The following is a 24344-nucleotide window of genomic DNA, read 5'->3' as shown; positions in this document are numbered from 1 at the left end:
CAAGTTGTCTCCCCTTAGCTGTGTTTGAGGTTGTGCTTGTATTTTTCCGGTGTCCCCAGGGTCCCTTTGACCTTTGCACCAATTTGCTGATCGTGCTGCTTATATATGTATATATGAGTACAGCAGAGACATATCAGTATATGGTCTCTGGATACACCAAGTGATACCATGTGTCTAGTGTGCTAATATCAGGACTAAATCAGAGGAGTGATTCAATTCAAGGGTCACTTGTATTTGTATGAATCATCTAGTTCCCCAAACCATTTACTTTCAGTATGTTCTATAAAAATTCCTTTCTTAGCACTGAATATGTCAAATTTATTTGATGTTTTCAATTCTAGAGGCTTTACTAGGTGTTAAGTAATGCTGAGTTATGACCTTGGAGCCGATTCTGTATGTTACAGTCTACGACTTCTTTTACTACTTGGGGATGGTAAGGTAGCCTGGTTGTTAAAGATTTTACAGTCATGCTGAAGACCTGGGTTTGATTCCCCACATGGTAACAATGTGTAAAGCCTATTTCTGGTATTCCTACCATGACATTGCAGGAATATTGCTAATAGCGGAAACCTACACTCACCTACTCACACACCCACTGGACAGAACTGCCTGTCCTGCAAACTTTCTTAGGTCCAGTAAAGCCTATTGTTTTTAATTTCTTGGTTTACAGATTTCAGGTCAGTAAGGGGTAAAGAAAGAAAAAAGGAAGGGAATATGGAGATATTATTTACACCCTTGAGTATATCATATATGTTAGGTGCAGCATGCCAGCTGAGAAGCCTGTGGCATTACCTCTCTCTCTGTTCCACAGGTAAAAGCGAATATGGTTGACTAAACAGCTCAGAGAATACAATATTTAAGTTAAATGACAGGATGTGGACCAGCAAAGATAGCTACACCCACTTACAAGTGTTGTTTCAAGGAAGATTTGAAAGTTATAATTTGCTATTTTTTCTTCCTTTTTTTTTTCTCTCACTTTGTATGTTTTCTAATGAGTTTGGCAGCATATAGTGGCTAAAAAAGATAACCCGTATAAAAACATTTTGTTTTATTTTTCCTCTTTCATTATATTTCAGCTTTGTGTGGATCTCTAAACCAAGTAACAAAAAAATGCCTAAGCTTGTAGTTGTCAACATTATGAGACCGATATGCACTGAAAATAAATACTGACTCAGTAGGTTTTGGTACACACTGTGTTGTAAAAATCAGAGTATCTTTATTACTGTCAATGCTTTTCAGACTGGATTTGAAAGATACTTTCTTTTGTTGATTGACCATGTGAAATCCAGCAGCACAAGATGCCAACATAATGACACTATAGTATTAAATGTTATCACATTCACAGACTGACAACATTAAAAATAAAAGTAATTAAAGATTACAAAGAGATGAGGATGATGGTTCATATCTATTAAGAAGCAAATAATACACCAGAATGTAACGGAAAACACCATTCACATATAAATAAGATACACATGATGATGATGATGATGATGATGATGATGATGATGATGATGATGATGATGGCATATTAGAAAATTATAAATAAAATATTTGCATAAATAACTATTGGTATCACAGGGTTTTAATTATCACTGCAATTCCAAACCAATAACCTCCTCCAAGCCATGATCACATGTTGATAAAGTCTTACTTTTTGTTAGTTAGATGGAAAATATTCTGCCCTAAAACTGAATATATTTACATGTACCGTGGTGTTACTCTGTAGGGTATCGTCCCAGTATGACTTCTCCCAGTTTGACTACTCAGGAACATAAACATGTAATGGAGCACCCATATACTGATAATGTACTGTACCTGTGTAGCTGATTACACCTAGTTTGTCTACCCTTTAATCCGATTACCACCTAAGATAAGGTAATTCTCTACTCTGATTAAAAATTAAATTTTGCCGTGTACCTTTTAATATACTGCCATAATTTTGATGGCTGCACAACATCATTACTGCTATACTGATTACACTTGTAGTTTGGAACAGTCTACCAGATGGAGGGGAGAAAGCTCGTAATTAAACACCGCTCGACTGGAACAGGTTGTTTATTGGACGGGCAGTCAAACTGGAAGTAGTGAAAATGAGAATTTCATGTGTTTCCTTGATTTGAGGAAAAACACCCTATAGCCTTGTAAGCCCTGACCTACAGAGTTACAATTGGGTTAAAGGTCCAGAAATGTCGCAGGTTGTACCGGCTCCTGAAATATTTAACCATGTTGAAAGGGGTTTTTTTTTGCAGTCTTCCAAAGTAAACTGCAAACTTTCTTCCTTTCCATGCACCCAAACAACCATCAAAACAAAAAAAATCTCTGCTGATAATAAATCATTGTTGTGAGATTAGAGTTATCCTTTTTTATCTTGTTTTCATATAATAGATATGGTCTCTGTTTTCAGTGACTGTTTTCACAGTAACACTGTTTTTGATTGGTTGTATTTTTAGATTAACCAATCACAAGATACGTTGCTTAACAAGATTTAACTTTGATTATCACATGAAACACATGCCTTGAAACGAATACTGTCACATTTTCATTCCTGTGAAACTTGAACTAAGTAGAATCTGGCAAGACAACATTTAAGTCTTGCAGGCCATGTTTTGGGGCTATTTCACACACAGCATGTACCTAGTTCTACAAAACATTCTTCCTTTATATGGATCACATCCACCAACAGATAATGATCTGTTTGTTTGCAGAAAGCATGTTTCATGTTTAAATAAATTTTGCATGTTTGAATATCTTGTTTAGATATTTGGGTGGGAATAGCATTCATTTAGGCCTGGATACTAGATAACAACTTTATGCATGTTTTACACATGAAACACTGTAATGTTCTAAGTTGATGCAAGTCTGCAAGGCTGACACCAACAGAATTTTAAGAAGGACCAGTGGCATTTTGTGGTCTATTCCTTAAACAAAAGATGAAATCTTTAGCATTCAATATTTTCCAGATAGGTACAATATCAGTTCATTTCTGATCTTGGTTTAACACATCAACCCATTGACATGTTTGACGTCACATTTTGTATCCTTTCATAGCTCCTAAAGTGAAAATGACTCTTGGAAGATTTCATGCAGTTTACTTGGCTCATCCCAAGGATCATATTTCTTCAACAATGTTCAAATACCTGATCCAAGGAATATCCATCAGTTCACGTAACATTTGCTGGTGTGTGTTCACTCTGTCCCGTGCAGGTCATTCTCAATATGGTCAAAATGACTTCACCTTCAAATGTCTCACTCAGACAAGTGCAGATGAATCGTGATAGTGCTTCATGGTGGTACTCTCGAGGAAAATATTTTGAAGAAATGTAGGATGATATGGGGAAGTTTCCATGTTTACTGTTATAAGAGGCACATGCCACCAGCACACCATAAATGTAGAGCATTTTTATAGCCTTGGCCACTTAATACTTTTTCTCTTTTGATACAACATATGGATTGAGGTTAGAATTGGGCGACGCTTTTTTTCATAGCGTCTCACACGTTCAATTTCATCTGATTTCCATAACCGGTCTCCACTGTCACCCTGATGTATGTTCAGATAATCAACAATTCCTTTATGTCTGTCATCAAAACATCTATTCTCAAGATGCTTGAAATACGCTGGACTTGTAGAAATAGCACATGTAAGATTAGAAATCCAATTTTCATCGTGAAGCACTTGCTGAAATGAGCTAAGTAATGGTGAGAGGAAGTTTTCCATATTTTTCTGGGCATGTAAAACAATGATATTTGCTTTACGATTCCACCTGGCATTTTCGATTACCACATGCTGTTGGAACATAAGCTTGTCCGTAGTTTTTGATGATACGACTAACACGTTCCATACTGACCGGCTTGTGAATCGATCGAAGTAGTAGACTTCCGTCTTTGCACCAGATGGAGCCTCTGACAAGTCAATACACTGCCATCCTTGTTGGCGGAGGTGTGTTATCGCTGGCTGGATGTAGTCCAGGTCTCTGTCATCACAGACGAAGTGAACATGATAGTCTTGGTTCCTTGGGAGCTGCTTGGGAGGCATTGTTAATGCATCACACACCTTGGTGCTTTTCAGTGATGTGGCAGTCTGTCTGAGTGTCTAGTGCCAAGCCAAGCATAAAATGTCACCTTTGGATAAATCCTTTTCATATACTCCACGCGTTTTGAGAGTGCTTTGAAAAAGTGCATGAGTCTTGATTTTCTATATTCATTTCATCCCTCAGAACTTGTGCCACGGAATGATTTTAGCCAACATGGCGGACTTGTTAGGACGCCGGCCGGCTTCTAATGACGAACAGCTGATGTATTGATTTTGTGTTATTTTAGGTTACACATCATGTATGTTGTCATTGATTGTGTACTGAATGGCCTTGAACTCTCCAATCCATAAGTGGTGGTCTGTTCAATACATGGTTTGTTATGGTTACTAGAATATTGCAGAGGATGTGAGCAAATATCTCAAAGAACATTTTCATTCATGATTTGTATGAAAGTCAGTCAGCATGTGCTTGCCTCTTGTGAAATTATGTGAGCATGTGCATGGTTCATGCATGTGTTTATCATATACACATGCACAATTCATGGTCATTGCGTAATCCTACACTACTCTCATGTTTTTCTTGAGAATAGTTGTCACAACATCTGATGCCTGTGTTTGGTGTGTGTATTCACACAATTCTAGTTCTATTCTAGAACCATGGAGTTAAGCATATCAGTATTTTAACCAAAAGCATGACCAGTTTCATTACACTGATCAGTAGTCAAACAGTTATGCTATACTATTCAAAAGAAGTTAAGAACATCCAGTTCTTTCATGTTGCAGCAGCAGTGATCATTCACTGCATAATATGGATAATCTATGGTAAGGGGCAAGAATATGTGCCCAAAACTTGTTTCGAGTTGTTTAGATATTAAATTCGTTCTTGGACTTGTCAGCTCATATTACAATTTCTCCATCTCTGCTTGCAGCTTATTTATGATGCTTTGAGTAGACACCTATTTATGTATATTAATTCATAGCAACGACTAATAACTAATTATAAATCATAAAAGTTTCATTAAAATATCCTGTGTGTCAAAATACCCACTTGTCTTGCTAGCCTGTGGTGAGTAAAAATACAATCGGGCCAGTAAAATCTACATAGTCACTGGTCCGACTGCCTAGTGAATTTTCATGGAGTTTGTTTAGTAAATGCATGTATATGTGTCACTCTAGCATGATAAAAATAATATTAGCACCTTAATGATGAAACCTGTGTTATATCGACAATATCTTATTCTCATTTATTTTTGTAATTGTTTACTTAGCTTCTACATTCAAATTTTGGGCTAGTGAATTATGTTGTGTGCTACTAACTATCAAGCATAGCTTGCCCTACTGGCTAGCAAAATTTGGAAACTATTTCATCATCGCTTCCATCAACTTTATGTGTAAGGCTGCCCACCTGCCTTGAATTTTCAATAACAGGTATATGTGTATGTGTGTACGTTTTAAACCCCCTAACACCCCACTTGTATCAGCCAGTGAATAATATAAACCTTCCTTATCTCAGTTTTTCCTGCTTCCTTGGAAATCTATGCCCTGTTGAGTGACTTCCTTGAATTCTTGTCATCTATGGGCATGGTATGTAGCATCTACACTCATCAACAAAAGTAGGGGAACCTGAACTTTGAAATCTTGTAGAAAGAAAACCCATTTAGGAACGTTACGACATTCATCGTATGTATTCATCTTGTGCATCATTTCCCGTTATTACCACACGCAAACACAATGCTTGGGAAGCACTTGCATAACGTGGGAGCCTCCTACACGTGCATGGGATGTCATTCTGAATCTTGACGTTTTTCAGGCAGGTCAATAAATCACTGTAGACCATTTTTTCCAATAATTTTCTTGCACCTGTGCATGGTCAGGGTTTTCAGGGTCAAAGCACATAGTACTGACTGATGATTGTAAACCTGAAAACCAAAATCGGCAGTCGTACAGTACATTGAAAGTACAGTTCCCCTACTTTTTTTAAGGGTATATTTATGATACGGGGTAGAATTGGTGTTCAGAAACTAATGCTTGTTATAAGATGTGACTAGCGGCTTCAATGGTAAAATTTAAGTAGTGTTGATTTAAGTAGTGAATGATTACTAAATGAAATATATATATATTCATCAAATGTAATAGTTTGTTTACTTCATTCAAGTGTTATATACTAAAACAACAAAATTAGGATTAATTGAAAACATGTTATTTACATCCGACAATTATTTTTAATCCTTCTTTCGATCGATTTTCAATTATTTTTTATCATCGGAACACCACTAGTGGTAAGGATTGCTGGTTCGGTGGACACATGTCATCCTATCCTAACTGCATACATTGATGCTCATGATATTGATCTCTGGATTGTCTGACCCACACGATTATTTACAATTTGCCACTATATACAATGATATAGCTGCAATATTGTTGAGTGCAGCATCAAACAACAAACAAAACAAAACAAACAGGTCACAAAAAACAAAACTGCATTTCTGCATTTAACATCAGGTACTCATGCAGGTTTATTGCATTAAATTTCAGTACATATTTCTCCATGTTCATGGTTCCTGTTTACCCTTTTACAATTGTTACCTTGAAGTTACAGTCTCTGTCATACCTGATCAAGCTTTTCATAATCTCATGCATGTAAACACTTAAAAAATAATTGCCCTCTCCTCTTTTACAACAATTAACAACATCAGTGAACATAAATCATTAAATCGAAGTGATTAAAATTCATCATGAATGCAGTGTGAATAGCCCTGTCACCTTACATGTTACAAACACACATGTAATGTGTGTGAAGACATGGTTGAATGCCATTTCTACAAGTAATATATAGCGGAAATAACTTAAAATTGCTAGTGTACTCTGTTTTTTTTGGCACATGTAAAAACACTTCCATGATCATTTTCCCACCATACTGACCAATTTTGTTGTTGATTTTTAAAATAAACAACATGATTGCTATTGGAAAGTTACCCGGACATCAGTACAGCAAATTTGCTTGCCAACAGAACAAACGCTAGACTGGGATGTCAGGCAATGGGTTATTTCCACCCCTGCAGTCATTACATCAATGTGAAAATTCTCCATGAAAGCAGTGTGAGTATCCCTGCCGCCTTACATGTTGAAGAAACGGATGTGCATGAATCAATGATTGCATACTCACACAGTCACATGTTACTGAAACAACTTCAGATTCTTTTATTCAACTACCATATGATTAATTTGTTACTATATTCTGTGAACATGATGAAAGACTGAGTGTTCATAAACTCTTTTGATTCATTTATAATCATGATTATAAACGTGATAAAGACTACAAAATAATCCTCATGTAAATATTAACAAAGGACACCCACATTTACATTAATTTATACTTATTCAAGTATTACAGCAAACATATTTATGGTCCTGAATATAATGCCATCTAGCCATTAAAGAGCATTAATGACTTCATGACTTGACTAAAACTGACAGAAATCTGAACTAACACCTGACATATAAAATTGTTATGGCAGTGGTAACAGGTGGTGAGCATAAATGTCATGAGGGAAAATGATACTCAGGAGGTGTGATTGACTAGCAGATGTCTCAGTTCACTGTTGCGTTGAAGCATCGATTCATGAGAGTAGGATGCTTGAAATGCCATTTTTAGCAATAACTCAAGTTAGTAACTACTCATGTAAGTGTTACTTTATCGTATATCATGAAACATGACATGATTCTGTAATTGAGTTATACATGGTCTGGTTGATCGCAGTTTGTTGAGCCTCATGGAATGCTAAAACAGCATGGATTTCATATACTGTGTCATACATTTACATTGATATGTATCGATACATAAACAAAGTGTATCGTGACTGAATAGCAGGCCTAGTGCATCATAATGTCATGAATATTCCTCTGTTCATAAACTGACCATTATATGCCATTATGACATCGCTGATAATTAAAGGATAATCTACAAGCATTCTGATTTACGATTTGTCCTAAGTGAATGAACAGCGTGAATCCGAGCATGTGATGAAGGAATTCAGAGTTTATTCTTGAGGGATGGATAACCTGTGATTTTTTAATATTTTAAAGAAAGAAAATAAAGAAAAGTGTTTGTAATTTTAACCCTGATGAAATCACATAAAGTCACCATTTTTCTAATCCATTTGAGTTGTCATACTGGCTAACTGGTGTTCTACAAGCATTATGGTACATGATTGGTCCTGAATGTATGAACAGTGTGAAACCAAGCATATGTTGAAGGAATTAAGAGTTCATTCATTAGAATAAATAAATTAGCAGCCCAAGCTGTGCAATTTTCATGCACGATCTGATTCAATGTACACTGCCATGCGCTACATGTGTAATATCATAACAGAGTATTGTCATGATTAAAGCAGCTAAAATATCGTCATGCTGGGATGGATGTAAAAATACCTGCCATCTTGACTAGCTATGTGAAACAAAGGTATTGGATACAAGTAAAGCCTTAAAAAGTAGCTCATATTCAGTGCTCAGACATCATGGACACGATAGATCATGAATGTGCACCAAGCGGCTGCGAGAGTTGGATGTCCCCAGGGAGTTGAGATTGATAATATGATGTGCAGTTGAGACTGGCATCCAATGATTGAGGGGAAATATGTCATCACCTTAAGCATGTACTAGCTGCATGGATATGTGTGCTGTATAAATGTCCTATAATAATGATGCAAAGGTTCCTTAAAACATAATGTTAGTATACATTCCATACAATGTTTTGTTCCTGTCTCGTGAACAAAAAACCTGAAATATGTTTTAGTACATGTTAAGCAGGTTCAGTCCTTGCCCCAAAGCAATTGCAGCGCTGAGATGACCGTATCTCCCTTGCTTTAACATAGACTGTCATAGGGCTACGATGACTTTGAGGAGAGGGGTCCTGACCCTGTTATTGTGGAAACCTTGCTTACACGTAGTCATTGTTCGGGATGTCTCTATGCACACAGAAACATTTTCTTCAATCAAACAATAATGCGTAAAGAAAGCTTATTTGTCATGCAGTATCTCAGTGAAAACATCTCATTTTCAGGCCTTGCCAGGGAGATGTACTTCACTTAGCTAATCCATCTAATACTCAGTGCACATAATTCACAAGTTGTATGGCTTCTGTGATAAACCTGAAGTACAGTTTTGGACAACTGTGTATATCACAGAGATGATAAGAATTGAAGGAAGTAGAAGCCATGTTGGAAGACTAGTACACACAAAAACTGGCACGTTTTGTGTTGATTTTCCCCAAATCATTTTGTGACCAGGTGTAGCATGTATGGTGAGGGACATACACCAGCATACATATGTTCAGACTTCCAGAAATCTAGATAGAACATTGTGGCTTTTGAGTCATCTTGATGCTTCAAGACTTCTTGGTATGCTGGAAGTTGTCTTCTGTATCACAGTACATGTTCATCACAATACTTTGTCCAGGTAGGATGTTGCTAAGTGACTTGAGCCATTAGTCCCAACCCAAATCTTGGAATATTTCAGGTAAAGTTGGCACAGTAGGATCAGCTTTTACCACATATACCAGTCCACCCAGTGAAATCCATTTGCTAAGAAGAAACAGTAATAAAATACAAAGGTTGGGTTGGCACAGTAGGATCAGCTTGTTCCACATATACCAGTCCACACAGTGAAAGCCATTTGCTAAATTAACAATGAAGTGACCATTTTGGTCAGTCCTGACTGTATTGTGATCTTTTTTCTTCATTCTAGTTTTGATTTAACAAAGATACGAAAGAATTAAACATGTTTTAATCAAAGTAAGCTGTGGATATCTTTGATGCCTTTGTGGTAACACAACACACCAAAGGAACGATGTGGTGTCATAGTTTGGTACCTGATATAATTTTGTGGTTTGTAACAGACCATCATTAGATCATTCCATCTTGGGTACACCCTGGTATCTTCCATTCCACTAGTCAAGGCTAGGTGTTGCTTGGCTACAGGACCTCAAGTTATGTGCTGGCATGTTTTGACCACCTGTTCCATTGGGCCTTTTTTTTATCATTGGGTACTTTATATGTGACCTCATTTCCCTCTGAAGCTGAGCTCCTTCAGTGTCTCCATAAAAAGGTGTTTTCTTAAGGAATTCCAGACGCTTGGCACGCTGGAGATCATCAGAAGAAGCACGATTCACTTCATGTCTCATTTTTAATTTCCTCTTGTGTTCAACTTCAAACTGATTCTCATCTCTGTGACTTTCTTCTGCCATAAGGAATGCATCAGGTGGTTTTGCAATGATAGATACAAGATGAGCCAGCCACTCCCTCTTATGCCTCTTCACAGTTTTAAATGGAAGAAGTCGTTTTGGGACAGCACCGTTCTCAGTGTAAATCACTATGATATTTTTCTTGTTTTCCTTTCTTGCATGATCAACAGCTAGATCGATCTGATATCCCAACCCATCTTCACTGATGCTTTTGGAAGCAATGATGATATTCCATAAGGACTTTGATGTAAATTCATCAATAAGCTCTATCTCTGTTTTTCCTGCTTCACCATAGCTGTCAAGCTCCACACAACTATAACCACTACGAGATAGGTACTTATTTGCATAATCTACAACATGCAGATCTTTCACCGAGCAAATAAATTGAAGATGCCACTTACAACCCTTTGGAAGCGGGGGAGCTGATGCGATGCTTTCCCAACTAGAGAATGAACTGTTTGAAGCATGGAAATGTGACTTCAAGGACTTGAACGCTTGCACAGGACTGTCTGTCATGTGTCTGGTTCTCCCCACACATGCACATAGTGACTGTGATCGCCAGCCCATCCCAGGCTTTTTGTAATGTCTTTTGGATACATTTAGCTTCTGGGTCGAGTTCTTTATTCCCATTCAACAGTTTATATCCTGTCTTCCTGTCTTCACACAGGGAGTGATAAAAAGATGGCAGTGCACTGTCTAGGGTATTCCCCTTCTAGGGTTGTGACAAAAAGAGGGAGTATGCTGTAAGGATTGTGTGGAGGTAAAAAGTCCCAATCATTTATACATGATATACAGGATACAAGATTCAGAATAGATATACAAGCAGTACAGTACAGTGTTAAAGCTAGCAGTTTTTGAGTACATACACAAAGTCGTTTGGTTAAAGATATTTCGGCAACATTTTTACGAATAATGACTGGCCCCGCTACCTGTCTGATGATCTAATTTTAGATACAGTCTATACTCTCAAATGAAGATTGCTTTGATATGTATGTTGCAGGCAGACATGTTTCTGGGTTTTTTTTCTGCCCTAATGCTGCGTAAGAGCATTAAAAATTGTATGTAAATTTTATGAGCACATAATATGTGTCAATAGAGTTGCAATGTCAGTAATGTAAAACCGTTGTTAATTGTGTCCGGTAAACATGTTAATGTCTTGGTTGAGGGGACACGTGGCAGAGCCTATGCAGGAATTATCAGATCAATTATGGCTCACCCACCTGTTATGGTTTGCAGTTGGCCATTAAAAAAATGTATCATCTTACCACACTGTGGGTGTTTTCATACAGTTGCTGCTCTCAGTAAATGCTGCAGTGAATCTAAATGCTTAGTCTGAAATCAACCTTAGTTTGAAATCCTACTTGCTTGAGTGAACTGTAAGAGACTATATGGAACTTGTTGTAGAATTTATTCAGGTGTGACAGGAATACTCAGATGTAATCAATTTTCACAGTGAAATGGTTAAACAAATACTGTATGTTGAATGAAAATATGGACACAAAGTGAACATATAATGAGAAGAGGGCACCTATTAGGATACACTCTAAGTGTGTATAACATGATTGTCATTATTGCCAAGCTGCCTGTGAGGCTCGAGAAGGTTAACAGCCACTTGATGTATCCCACTGGGTACCCATTTTCTGCTGTGTGAACAGAGGCCATTTTGAACAAACTCACTTGGCTTTGGTGACTTTGGACTAGTATTTAGATGACTTAAATGATACTCTTTGTGACTTTTACTCCAGATCAGTAATTGCTGTCAAGTAAATCTGCAATGAAAAGACACATTATTAATTTGTGTGACTCAAATTCATTGAATGAGCAAGCTTAAACTAACAGCTAGTCTCTGAAATGAACTGTTGTACTGAAAAAACGTTCAAAGTGAAAAAAAATAATATAATGAAATATTAAGCCATGAGACTTTCTTCATTTTCAGTGACCCTGAAGCTATGGAAGTCTAAACTTGCCATATTTTCTAGACCTGCATGGGCTTTCTTGGATATATATACTTCAGGGTCTGTACGACAGACTAGAGCAAGCTGGGCAGGCATGAATGTTTCTATGCATAATAAATATATTTTATTTCACTTTGTAAAATTGTCATATGTTAGCATTCACATTACAATATTTAATGCATGTAACTCCCTAATAAGGACCCCTGTTTGAAATAATTGTAGCATGCATCTTATAAAGTAAGGTCTGAGTCATTTTCAGCTTTACAAAGGTGTCTAAATGTCTGGTAGAATTTCGAACAAATTAGAGATTCTTTTGTTAGCATTGTTTAAACATGTATACTGACAAGGTTATTGTCTATCCCTGCTGGTCAAATATCCCAAACATCTAAATGTTACCTTTAAATAATTGAGTCTAGATCACACAATCCTGTGATCAAAAGCATGCGTTTCAACCTATGCAAATAGGATATGACTACATGTCAACCAGGTAAGCAAGCATTACCACTTGATCCCATCAGTAGCATCTGAAGATCAATTCTAACCCATATGACTGCTTCCTCTGCTTTAGAGCTGACTGCTGCAGTGATGGCATTGATGCCGCGAGGGGCTTCATACTTCAGCAGCACACTCCATCTCTCAGTCCATGTAATTTATACACCAATTTTATCATTTGCAGGAGGAGGCACTTTGATAGTGAAAGATGACCCTATACCTCTGTCACCAGCTGGTAGGCAGAAGCTACAGAACTTGTTGAACTGCCATCTGGTGGCAGAATCCAGTGATGATCAGGTCAAGTGGAGACAACCCCCATCAGGTGGAAAGGACCAGTCAGAACAAGGTGAGGCTTGTCAACAAACATACTCTAAGCGTATTAACATCAGCAGAATATTTTGGTTCAGTCATGTTAGAACACTTCACACTATCCCAGCTGCTGTGTCTGGCAGTGAGCCTGTCTGTTTTGTTTTCTGTACAAGGATTGATTTGAAATCAACTGGACCGGCTTGTATTGGAAAGAACCTTCTAAAAGTCTCATCTCCCATCAGAGTCATATAAAGTGTTCACTGGTCATGAAGGGCTCAGGGAACATAAACAAACATCAAGGATACATCACCCCATGGGCCTTGAGGGGTTAGTGAACAACATACATTGAAATGTATTTCACTTTTAAGTGGGGAACATTAAAAATAATAGAAGAGCGCTTAGCCTATCAGAAAAGGACATTTATATGTGATGTAAGGTACTATTAATTGTCCTTTATGTTATGGTACTATTTATATGTCAGTGGAAAGACATATATAACTGTGTTGTAATATATGTGCATGTGTTCATGTAGGTTTTAGAAACATTGCAATGCAGTGCTAAAGGCTGCCTATTACTTTTTCTACAACAAATATCTGTATGTATGCATGCAGCTGAATAGCATCTTTTAACAATCCTGATGACAGCATCATGTTGTCTTCTGCATGTGTTCATGTAGGTTTTATAAACATTGCAATGCAGTGCTAAAGGCTGCCTATTACTTTTTCTACAACAAATATCTGTATGTATGCATGCAGCTGAATAGCATCTTTTAACAATCCTGATGACAGCATCATGTTGCCTTCTGTGTCTAGGTGATGTCATATAGTTATAATTATGTTATCTGTGTTCTGATTCAAAGTGCGACTCTATCTAGGGCTTAAAAGTCTTTCTCAGGAGGTCATATTCTATTTAGCCAGTCAGTTTGGAGCACCTGACAAAATACACATCCTGTCTTTGCAGATTTCAATCATCAGTGCGTCACAGAGTAATCATAAAATGAGTTATTTCATGGAGTTTCCAGTTCTCGGAAGGGTTTGACGTTATACATGTGATAAGAAATATTTAAGAATAATGTCTTGAAAAGGATCCCTTGATCTTTATGATTAATACTGAACATTGACACATGATTGAAATAAATGAGCAACAAAATGAACACAAACAGGCATGTAATAAATTAAACATGGAAAGAAGCTTACCGTAAATATTTCCCATCAAATGAAAGGAACAGTGAGATGTTTTGTTTCAATATATTTAGAAATACTATCAAGGAAATGTGCTCTGTGGTGCTTTCCTTTTGTGAAAACTTCCCAAGAGGAGAGTATATATGAAACCAAATTGTTCTAGAATGCTAACATCAAGTTGGTTCAAGTACCTACTTATCTTTCAGTTTCATTTGTCATTTGAAGTTTCCTCAGGATTCACTCGACAGTAATCCTATCGTGACTTTCTGTGTTACAGGTGTTTGTTCATGTCAGTTGTGTTTCTTTCAGATGAGCCACATTCACTGGAGGATCTATTTTCTTCTTGGAATAACCCTGTGATGGAAATTCCACAGAAGGTGAGACAGTGTTGTACAATTATATTGTGGGTCAGGGATCTTTGACTTGTCCTTCAAAATAGCTAAACCCATCCTGAATTCCATCCTAGTATAAGTAGGAGTTGCAAAGGTTTCATTATTCATCAGATGACTTGCTTGGTTGTATTATCATGTATATATCATATAGTGCTTCTATCAACCCTCACTCTCCTCATTTGTTTGGTGGGGTAGTGGATAAAGCATTCATTCATCATGCCAAAGATCTCAACATACATTGTTTGAAGCTAATTTCTTATGTCCCCTGCCGTGGTGTTTCTGGAATGTTGCTGAGAGCGACACAAAACTAAACTCACTCACTCACTCACTCACTCACTCACTCACTCACTCACTCACTCACTCACTCACTTATCCTCTCCCCTCTTAAAACAAAGTGGAGAAATAAGTGGATGAGTTGCTTCCCTTGGGCATGCCAGGAATTGTTGATTCAAAGTGTGGTTCAACCTGATTATGTTACCAGGTTTGTTTGGGTGGTGGGGTAGCCTAGTTGTTAGAGTGTTCACTTGTCATGTCGAAAGCCAGGTTTGATTACCCACATGGGTACAACGTGTGAAGCCCATTTCTGGTGTACCCACTGATGTATTGCTGGAATATTACTAAAAGCGATGTGAAACTAAACTCACCTCACCCACTCACTCATTTACTCACTCACTCACTCGATTTGTCAGTGCCATAAGCATGCTTGAGTTTCACCGAAGTGAGAATTCTCATAGACCTGCATCACTTCCACCATAAAAAAGTTTCATACTATTTGAAGTGGCCTTAAACTCAGCTCACTCACTCAATCACTCAAGAAGTAGCATATCTCCTCTAATAAGCACCCAGGTGCTTATTCTTTCAATGGAGTTCCAGATCTGGTGGTTATTAGGGGTCTGGCACTTTTGCACTTACTGTGTCTATTTACTGTATACTGTCAGTGTGCTGCCAGTGCTTATTAGAGGAAATATGGTACTTCAGTTTACTAGTTTTAGGGTACTTAGTGTCTCGTAGTTCACATGACAGTGCTGGCTTAAAATACTGTAGTGATGAATGTGAAACTATGAATACAATGCGCATAGCTTTCTGCTCTTGAATGAATGAATGCTCGTCAAATTTAATGGTTAGCTTGCTTCATTCAAGTGTGTTATGCTGAAACAATAAATACTGATTAGTCAAAAAAAAAAGTTTTACAATCAATGTTTTCTCTTAGTCTTTCTTTCATTCGATGATTGAAATAATCGGAACACTACTATTGGATTGCATCGTTTGAACCCTACTAATATCAGTCAGTTTGAAGTGGAATATAACACGGTGTTAAACATGTGACATGACAAACAGACACAACAGGCGGTGTTTTCCTTTCAGTCGTGTGTCAGCGCTGAGGTTATACACTCAAGTAAAGCAGCCACAAGGTCCTTCAAGTCTCTCTACCCTACCAAGTTTACTAAGACCATGCTGAAGAACTTCCAGGTAAAACACTAGTCTGAGTTCTCACCGAACTAGATGTTAAATTATCTCAACCGTGTCCATTGTTCAAATTGCAGTGTACAAGAAAACTGACTTTAATCATACGAGATACGGAATGTTGATTTTTTCATCTATTTTGAATCATGCTTTTGAACAATGATGTTGAAAACCTCCTATGTTTTAGTACTTTTTTAAAATGGTGCACATTTGGTCTAGTACTTTACATCAATGAGCTCATATATGGAGAGTTTGAATGGGCTTACACTTCTTGCCTAAGGAAATGCCAAATAGTAACTATTTTGGGGGGACTTTCCAAAATCATTATCTTGGGTACTTGCTGGTACATTGAGTGAAGTAATTTCAGTTTAGTTAAAGCAAGGGCCTGCTTCACGTCATGGTGTAATTAGTTCAAAATGTCGCACTCAGTGTGTAATAATGTGAGGGTGTAATAACTAATGATTAATTAGTATGATATGTATCTTATAACATGAGTTATGAGAAGGCCCAAGATTCTATGCAACAGTATGCCCAAAGAGTTGACACCAGAGTCGGTGGATCAGTGTGCACTTGAATTTCATTCTCAACTCCCTTAGACATTTACAAGGTTAGCATAACCTTCTAAAACTATTGGGTGTCTTTCAGTTTGAAAGAACAGACAAAGAAATGGTGTTGATGGAACCTAAATCACACTTTCTAGTACTGTAAATTGAGTCTAACCCCTATAAAAATCTGAAAGTTTGAGTAACTTACTATATTAATGGTTTGCTTAGATGGTTTTCATGAAGTTTGTTTTCTCTTATATGTTTAAGGTCCTGGGGCAAGTGGACAACAAGTTTATTGCCTGTGTTCTCCAGACTGAAGAACCGAATACTTCAAAAGGTTTGTTTTACTTGATATGTTTCTGTTTGCCGGGTTTTTACAACAGAATGCCACAGATTCTTTTGAGCATTGGAAAGGCCCTAACTGTCAGTGATTTGCCCTAAAAGGACCTGTTACGCAGCAAAACTTGGCAAGTTATATGTTGCAATGACAGGTGATGTTAATTAATCACCTCTTCAGAAAAGATTTTCACTCTGCAGCAATGTATCTAAGAGCTATTTCCCTGTGATGGTCGGTTTTTACACTTGCTTTCAGCTCCTGATCTTATTGTGTTGTTCGACCAACATGCAGCTCATGAAAGAGTACGTCTTGAACAGCTGACAGAAGGTGAGGAAGGAGTTACTTCCCTTTGAAAATTTATGTATGAGAAGCTTGTTGTATCAGTTTTTAACTGATGTGAACCCACTGACTAGTTCAGTTTCTCTGATAAAAGTGAATTCTTTAAAATGGACCAAGCATGGATGTACCTTTTGAAGTAATGTTATTTAATGTTCTGCTGTGAAACCTTGTCAGTCTTGGCTCTGTTACTCAAAGTGATTGTAACCTTAAGGTGATCATAACTCTTTAACATAGACTTTATAATAGGCTTATGACTGACTACGATCGCTTTGAGGAATGGGGCCCTGAACAGTACTGGTTCCAGTAAAATTATATGGATTTCCAGATAAATGGGAAAAAAGGGCACTATGTAAATGTGTTTTTTGAAATATTCTCTTTAATCAATGTTAATGTCTGGACCATCAGGGCTCTGCTGAATACCTTTGATTAATGAAGCTATTGAGTTAAAGTTTTGGTGCTGTTCAGGGGTAGTGAGGTAGCCAAGTGATACATGTGGTCATGGTGAAGACCAGGGTTCAATTCCCCAAATGGGCACTATGTGTGAAGCCCATTTCTGGAGTCCCCCATTATGATATTACTGGAATGTTGCTCAAAATTGTGTAAAACTTAACTCACTTGCTCATTTAATGGATGTAATATTTGCAGATATCTATGTAAACAGTGATGATGTGACTGACTGCTCAATCAAATCCAGCCAGGTTTCGCCTCCTAGGACCTTGACCTTTACAGAGGAGAATGTTCGCCTGATAAAATCTTTCAGGGATGAATTCAAGCGGATAGGTATATTCTTGCACTATTCATATTCACTGTAATAAGTATTAAGAATTTGCTCAGGGAGACAAGAATGCTTTATCATGTCATATGTATTCAAGGGTAGGAGAGTCTGGGGTCAGTGACATAGTTGATTTTATTACTCTCCCATGGAAGTATAGGTATATTCTTGCACTATAGTCTATTTGGCTGAAAGGGGACTGATGAATTGCAATCTAGCTCCAAAACAAATAAACATAATGTACATAATGTAATGAAATGCTGATCATAATCAAAACATCATACCAACTCTGTGAGGCTTTACAGATTTTTTTTTCTTAGGATAAATAAAGTTGTTTAACAAACTTCATTAAAATATTGATGCAGTTCACTATTTGTTACGAGGGAAGAGTGCAGAGAAAGGGACAGCCAGGTGTGTGAGAAAGCATGGAGACAGCACAGCACAGGTTAATGAATAAATAACTTTCTTGGCACATGTGCACGGGTTTCTTGAACACCTGACTGTGCCTTTCTCTGCATTCCTCCCTATTACTAAACAGTGACCTGTGTCAATATTTTAATGATAGCTTGTTAAACAGCTTTTTCATTATTAGGATGAAAATTCTGCAAAAACCTCACAGAGTTGGTATGATGTTTTGATTATGATCAGTGGACTGTCTTAGCTACCAGGGCCCAGATTTTTTAGCTCACTTAGCGCTAAGGTCATCATTCATAAGAGCCATACATTAATATTGACTTACGACTATCTTAGTGCTAAGAGATCTTCGAAAATCTAGGCCCTGGTGTTCCTGCCATGATATTGCTGGAATATTGCTAAAAGTGGCATAAAACCAGTTGGTGTCATGTAAAGGGTATGTTATACATACAGCAATTGTACCTTTTGTATTGAACAAGGTGTCATAGGAGAGACACAGCATGCTCCTCAAATTCAAAAGTCTTCCACCATGACATCTCTTTAATGCATGAAATCCAAATGCACTAGTATGACATTTTATCTGTGTGTAATTCAGGTGTAACATTTACCATCAACGGCTCATCCCGATATTCACTCAACATCCACTCTATCCCTGCATGTCTGGTTGAGAGGGAGGCAAATGAAGTGCGCAGAGGCAGGGAGTCGGTTGTCATGGATATTGTAGAGGTTGATATACTATGTCAGGATTTTGCCTGATTTGAATATTTTCTTTTGGTATCAAGTATAGAAAAATTCAGTACATGGATATTGCTATTGTAGATTGTGACTTAAGAATTTTTGGTTACTTATGTTAAAGTTGAAATTGTAGTCCTTACATATCATTGTGATATTGTGGTTAAAGCATCACTTGGTTAAAGCATGAACCATTCAATCTATAACAGAGAGAGTCATGAATATGTGTCACATTTTGGGACAATCCGTTATGAATGTAAAGATTGACATTGTGTTTGAGAAATATTTATATAATGTCCCCTTTTTTGTATTTCAGACTCTAATCAAAGACCACCTTGAGGTAAGAGGGTATTTTGTTGCTATATTCAACCACATTTGGGGAAAGGTTTCCAGAACAGTTTAGATCCATAGTTGCCCAGTGCTTGTAAAAGATGATAATTCATATAGACAGAATGTTTCCTCATCATTAAACAATGAACAAACTGAAAGAGTGAGTGAGTTTAGGTTCACGCCGCTCTCAGCATTTTTTCAGCTATGTGGCGGTGGTCTGCAAGTAATCAAGTGTGGAACAAACAATCCAGTGATCAACAGCATGAGCATTCATTTACTCAATAGGGGTACAAAGGTCAACCAAGTCAGGGAGCCTGACCACCAGATCCTGTTAGTCGCCTCTTATGACAAGCATGGGCTACTAAAGACCAATTCTAACATGGATCTTCATGACAGGAGGATGAGTGTTTGTCTGGCTGATAGTGTCATGGTTGTTGGTTATGGTATCAATCACATGTTTGCCAGGCCCACCCTTGAGAAGTTGCGAACTAAACATCTTAGATGTCGCTAGCAGCAGCATTCACATCATTGCTCAACCAAGGTTTTCATTGATAGGTGCTGAAGATAACAAGAGGAGCTAGAAATCGGCTGCCACAAACCATTCACAAGGTGCTGTGCTCTCAGGCCTGTCATGGTAAGATCACCATTGGGGATATTAATCATTTATCATTGTGGTTGTTGATAAATTTTGGAGACTGAAACCTGTGCAGAGCATTCACCAAGTTACCTAAGTTCAAAATATTTTTCAGTAATAGAACTCATACCATAATCAGTGCTAAGGCTTATGTATTACGTCTCTAAATAGTTTCAGTCAAAGTTATTACTAAACCTGTATTGTATACCATTACAGGGGCTATTAAGTTTGGAGACAGTTTGACTTTGTCCCAGTGTAGAGAGCTTCTAGAGTCTCTGGCAGAGTGTGACCTTCCGTTCCAATGTGCGCATGGTCGGCCATCTGTCATGCCTTTGCTCAGCCTTCAGCAGCTTCATGCTAAAGTTCCACCAGAGGTAAGTCTATATATGATGTTGTTCAGTCTACAGAAGAATCATGTGAAAGCCTCACTAGAAATAGGCCTGTGTAAGCCTACACTCAGTCTGGAGTAATGTACTCAATCTGTGTAAGCATGTACAATGAGCAGTTTCCTGTTAGTCCACACCAGGTAGTCCGGTGTAAGCCTCTACTAGTGTCATATTTGGAAGAGGTTCTGAAGGCATACAGAAACCTTATTGTCAAAGCATGGGATACCTGATTTCAGTTTACAATTGTTTTTCATTGTTTGACAATAGATCTCTCTCCACTTGGTATGCATGAATATTCCAGTTTCATTCACACACAGCAAGACTTCCAAACCACTGCCTATATTGCTGGAATATTGCTGTAACATTGCTGGAACATTGCTGTAACATTGCTGTAACATTGCTGGAATATTGCTGGAACATTGCTGGAATATTGCTGTAACATTGCTGGAATATCGCTGGAATATTGCTGTAACATTCTGTAACATTGCTGGAATATTACTGGAACATTGCTGGAACATTGCTGTAATATTGCTGTAACATTGCTGGAATATTGCTGGAACATTGCTGTAACATTGCTGTAACATTGCTGGAATATTGCTGTAACATTGCTGGAACATTGCTGGAATATTGCTGTAACATTGCTGGAATATTGCTGGAATATTACTGGAATATTGCTGGAATATTACTGGAATATTGCTGTAACATTGCTGGAACATTGCTGTAACATTGCTGGAATATTGCTGTAACATTGCTGGAATATTGCTGTAACATTGCTGGAACATTGCTGTAACATTGCTGGAATATTGCTGTAGCATTGCTGGAATATTGCTGTAACATTGCTGTAACATTGCTGGAATATTGCTGGTATATTGCTGTAACATTGCTGGAATATTGCTGTAACATTGCTAGATGCAGCATTAAAAAAATCACTCCCTCACTAACTACAACCACCAGGTAAATCATTGTGAGAAATGAGTGAGCTATATAAAGGGTCAAAGTTGTTCTCTAGGTCAAAGCCTGAATAAATATTCAATCAATCGCTTCTTGCCTTACTGACCTTATTTATGTTGAAATCAACATATTCAAAATTTATCATCATTTGCACTTCTATCATTGTTTAATGCATATTTTATCTTGTTTCAGAAAACCAAACGTCCAAGCTTGTGGAAAATATCCAAGCATCTCTCCATCAATCAATGAACTCATGAAGACTTGATTATTTGATATTAATTTTATCTTGCAAAAATAAGTTTGCTGCAATCAATCTGTGATAACTATTTTGAGCATTTATTTTTACCTTTGTTCAGTGTTAGTGATTTGATTTTTCATTCACATCACCGGAATCTAACGACGGCCTGATGATTACTAGAACTCTGTGATAAGCTATGAAAATGCATTATGATTTTTATGAATGCACTTCTCATTAAAGAAACTATACACAGGACTGAATTTGTCATCCATGTAATTCAGAATCAAATGATATCATGCTGCACCCATTGCTCCTTGCTTTTTCGGTGACCATCTATGCTGGTGAAGGGAATTAGACGATTACTCATGATATTTCATTTTCCATAGATTTTCCATTTTCTCATCATACATGAGATTTTGTTGAAAAATTCATTTCTAAAGGAATTTATTGAAAACGAAACATGAATTGGGTCAACAGGTGTTGTTAATATGAAATATGTTATCTGAATGGGCACAGGGCAGAAAATATGCATGTTTGTCATAAGAACTGATATTTATGTCTGTGACTGATAATTTTATTACCTCCCTTTCCTGACTTTTTATCCAATCAGGTGTCTACACTGGGAAGTTGAGTGTTTAAATCAGAAGGCTTCCATCATAAGTCAATTCCACTTCTTCGGTAAACAGTAATGTTAAGAGATTGAAGGAGGTGTTACATATATTGTTTTTGAAGGTTTCAGACTTGTTAATTTATCTGTATGATCTTTTCCCTTAAGCCTGAGTCCCACAGCCATCAAACCTTCGTGGTTCCATTCTGGAATATTGATGTCTGGGCCTTAAAATGGCTTTCAGTCACAATCAAGAGTGAGTGTGTTCCTAATACTTCCTTGGAGTGCATTTCTGTTATGTCAGTGCATGTGAAGTTGATGTGAACGTCCAGTGTGACCAAAAATATTGACCTTGACCTTCATTAAACCTGCCAGCTCAGCTGTGGTGCAGACATACATGGAACAGGACCAGGAAGGTTTTGGGATTTGAACCCAGGATCATGGGTTTATGGAAGTTGAAGGAGGGTGGGCTGTAGCACTTTAAGCAACAGAACCATTTTAACCATCAGTTTTTCATAATTCCAAGTTTAACATCCTGTGACATGATGATCTGTAATGAGTCTGTGCATTAATGCTTATACCGTTATGAAAACAAACTTCAGGACAATCAACACAATACTGTATTAATTTAAAATGCACGTAACCTGTCAGTTAGACACCATTTTCAGGTTATGGTGAACAACATACTCAGTCTTTCTTTGCAGTTATTAATAAACTCAAATTTGAGAGTAGGCATCCAGCGGGCGTAATTTAGCATCTACTTCCAGCTGATTGTTTTGGCAGAGGACTTGAAATTTCTCATCTCTTTCTCATTAAGATTGAAGGTGACCATAAGACGGCGTGACTATAACTTTACCGGTCAAGATTTCCTAATTATATCGAGAACTATTCTAGCATTTACAGCCTTTTATTTTACAGCCTTTTTTCAAAGAGCGCAGAGGGTTGAGATCCTTCAAAATCTCGATACAACATTCAAACATGTTTGCTGATAAACTGCATGCTCATAAAGCATTAAATAATCTAGAAAAATGAAAGACAGTGGGTAACAGTTAATTTTGTCAGTGATTATCTGTAAACAGTTCCAAATGCTTCTCATAGAGCAAAGGTAAAACTGCACTCAAGGTATGTACCTCCGTGTCAACACACCCTTACTACAGACTTGAGATATTATATTTGCAGGGAGTTGATATTGATAATACGATGTGTCGTTTGAGTTTGACATCTAGCGATCGAGGGAAAATAAACGTGCTTTCGAGCAAATGAGTTGAATATTGGCGCTATACAAAAAATGTTAATATAAAATACTATAATAAAAAGATCACTAAAGGAAGCATACTTGTGCATATGTACATGAGTAAGTCGTTCTTTCTATTGTTACTAATGCATACCCGTACAATAATAACATAACCACCTGCTGTTCACGAAAACTTTTAATCGTGTATGGCACTTCCGGATGCCAACATCCGATAACCAACGTCTGAGCGTCGTCTCCGCCTATTATTGTTCCATAAGCAACAAGGAAGCGCCACCAAAAAGATCTCCAGCAAACACTGTACTTGTAAACCACGCAAGCGAAATACTGGCACAGTCTAAAATATTCATAATAAGTGATCTGATAAATGATTTATTGTGGCATAGTGACATAGTAAAACGCTTCACAGTGGTTTGTTTCAGATAAGATATGTATTTAATATAATGTTTATATTTATTTAATATAATCCTTTGAACAGTGTTGGTAAAACCTTACACACCCACTCTCATTCAGCTAATGTCCAGTTCTCATGTCATGGTTTATAGACTACTCAAGCGTATTTTGCATAAAACTGAAATACCTCCTTCCACGATGTTCCTTCTACGTCAACGCTTCATCGGTTCCCAATTGAGTAGATCGATGTTCATGATGTTGATCACTGGACTGTCAGGTCCAGACTGGATTATTTACAGACCGCAGTCATATGGCTGGAATATTCTTGCTTGCGGCGTAAAACTAAT

At 37.4% G+C, this 24344-nt stretch overlaps 1 protein-coding gene across 1 annotated transcript in view; it reads left to right on the top strand.

The window, feature by feature from the left end:
- LOC137293885 (DNA mismatch repair protein Mlh3-like) overlaps positions 1 to 22000 on the top strand; it is a 32014-nt gene extending 10014 nt beyond the window's left edge. The window contains exons 5-15 of the mRNA XM_067824668.1: positions 12906 to 13067; positions 14521 to 14588; positions 15969 to 16073; positions 16880 to 16949; positions 17205 to 17276; positions 17934 to 18068; positions 19070 to 19200; positions 19523 to 19546; positions 20092 to 20170; positions 20387 to 20544; positions 21700 to 22000. Of these exons, the coding sequence (XP_067680769.1) occupies positions 12906 to 13067; positions 14521 to 14588; positions 15969 to 16073; positions 16880 to 16949; positions 17205 to 17276; positions 17934 to 18068; positions 19070 to 19200; positions 19523 to 19546; positions 20092 to 20170; positions 20387 to 20544; positions 21700 to 21756 (1061 nt within the window). The 3' untranslated portion in view covers positions 21757 to 22000. The remainder of the gene's footprint in view (positions 1 to 12905; positions 13068 to 14520; positions 14589 to 15968; positions 16074 to 16879; positions 16950 to 17204; positions 17277 to 17933; positions 18069 to 19069; positions 19201 to 19522; positions 19547 to 20091; positions 20171 to 20386; positions 20545 to 21699) is intronic.
- The last annotated feature ends 2344 nt before the right edge of the window (positions 22001 to 24344 follow it).

This window comes from Haliotis asinina, chromosome 8, assembly GCF_037392515.1.
Source record: "Haliotis asinina isolate JCU_RB_2024 chromosome 8, JCU_Hal_asi_v2, whole genome shotgun sequence".
NCBI lineage: Eukaryota > Metazoa > Mollusca > Gastropoda > Lepetellida > Haliotidae > Haliotis > Haliotis asinina.
The sequence above is the reverse complement of the archived record's forward strand: the minus strand, read 5'-3'. Positions and strand labels throughout refer to the sequence as shown.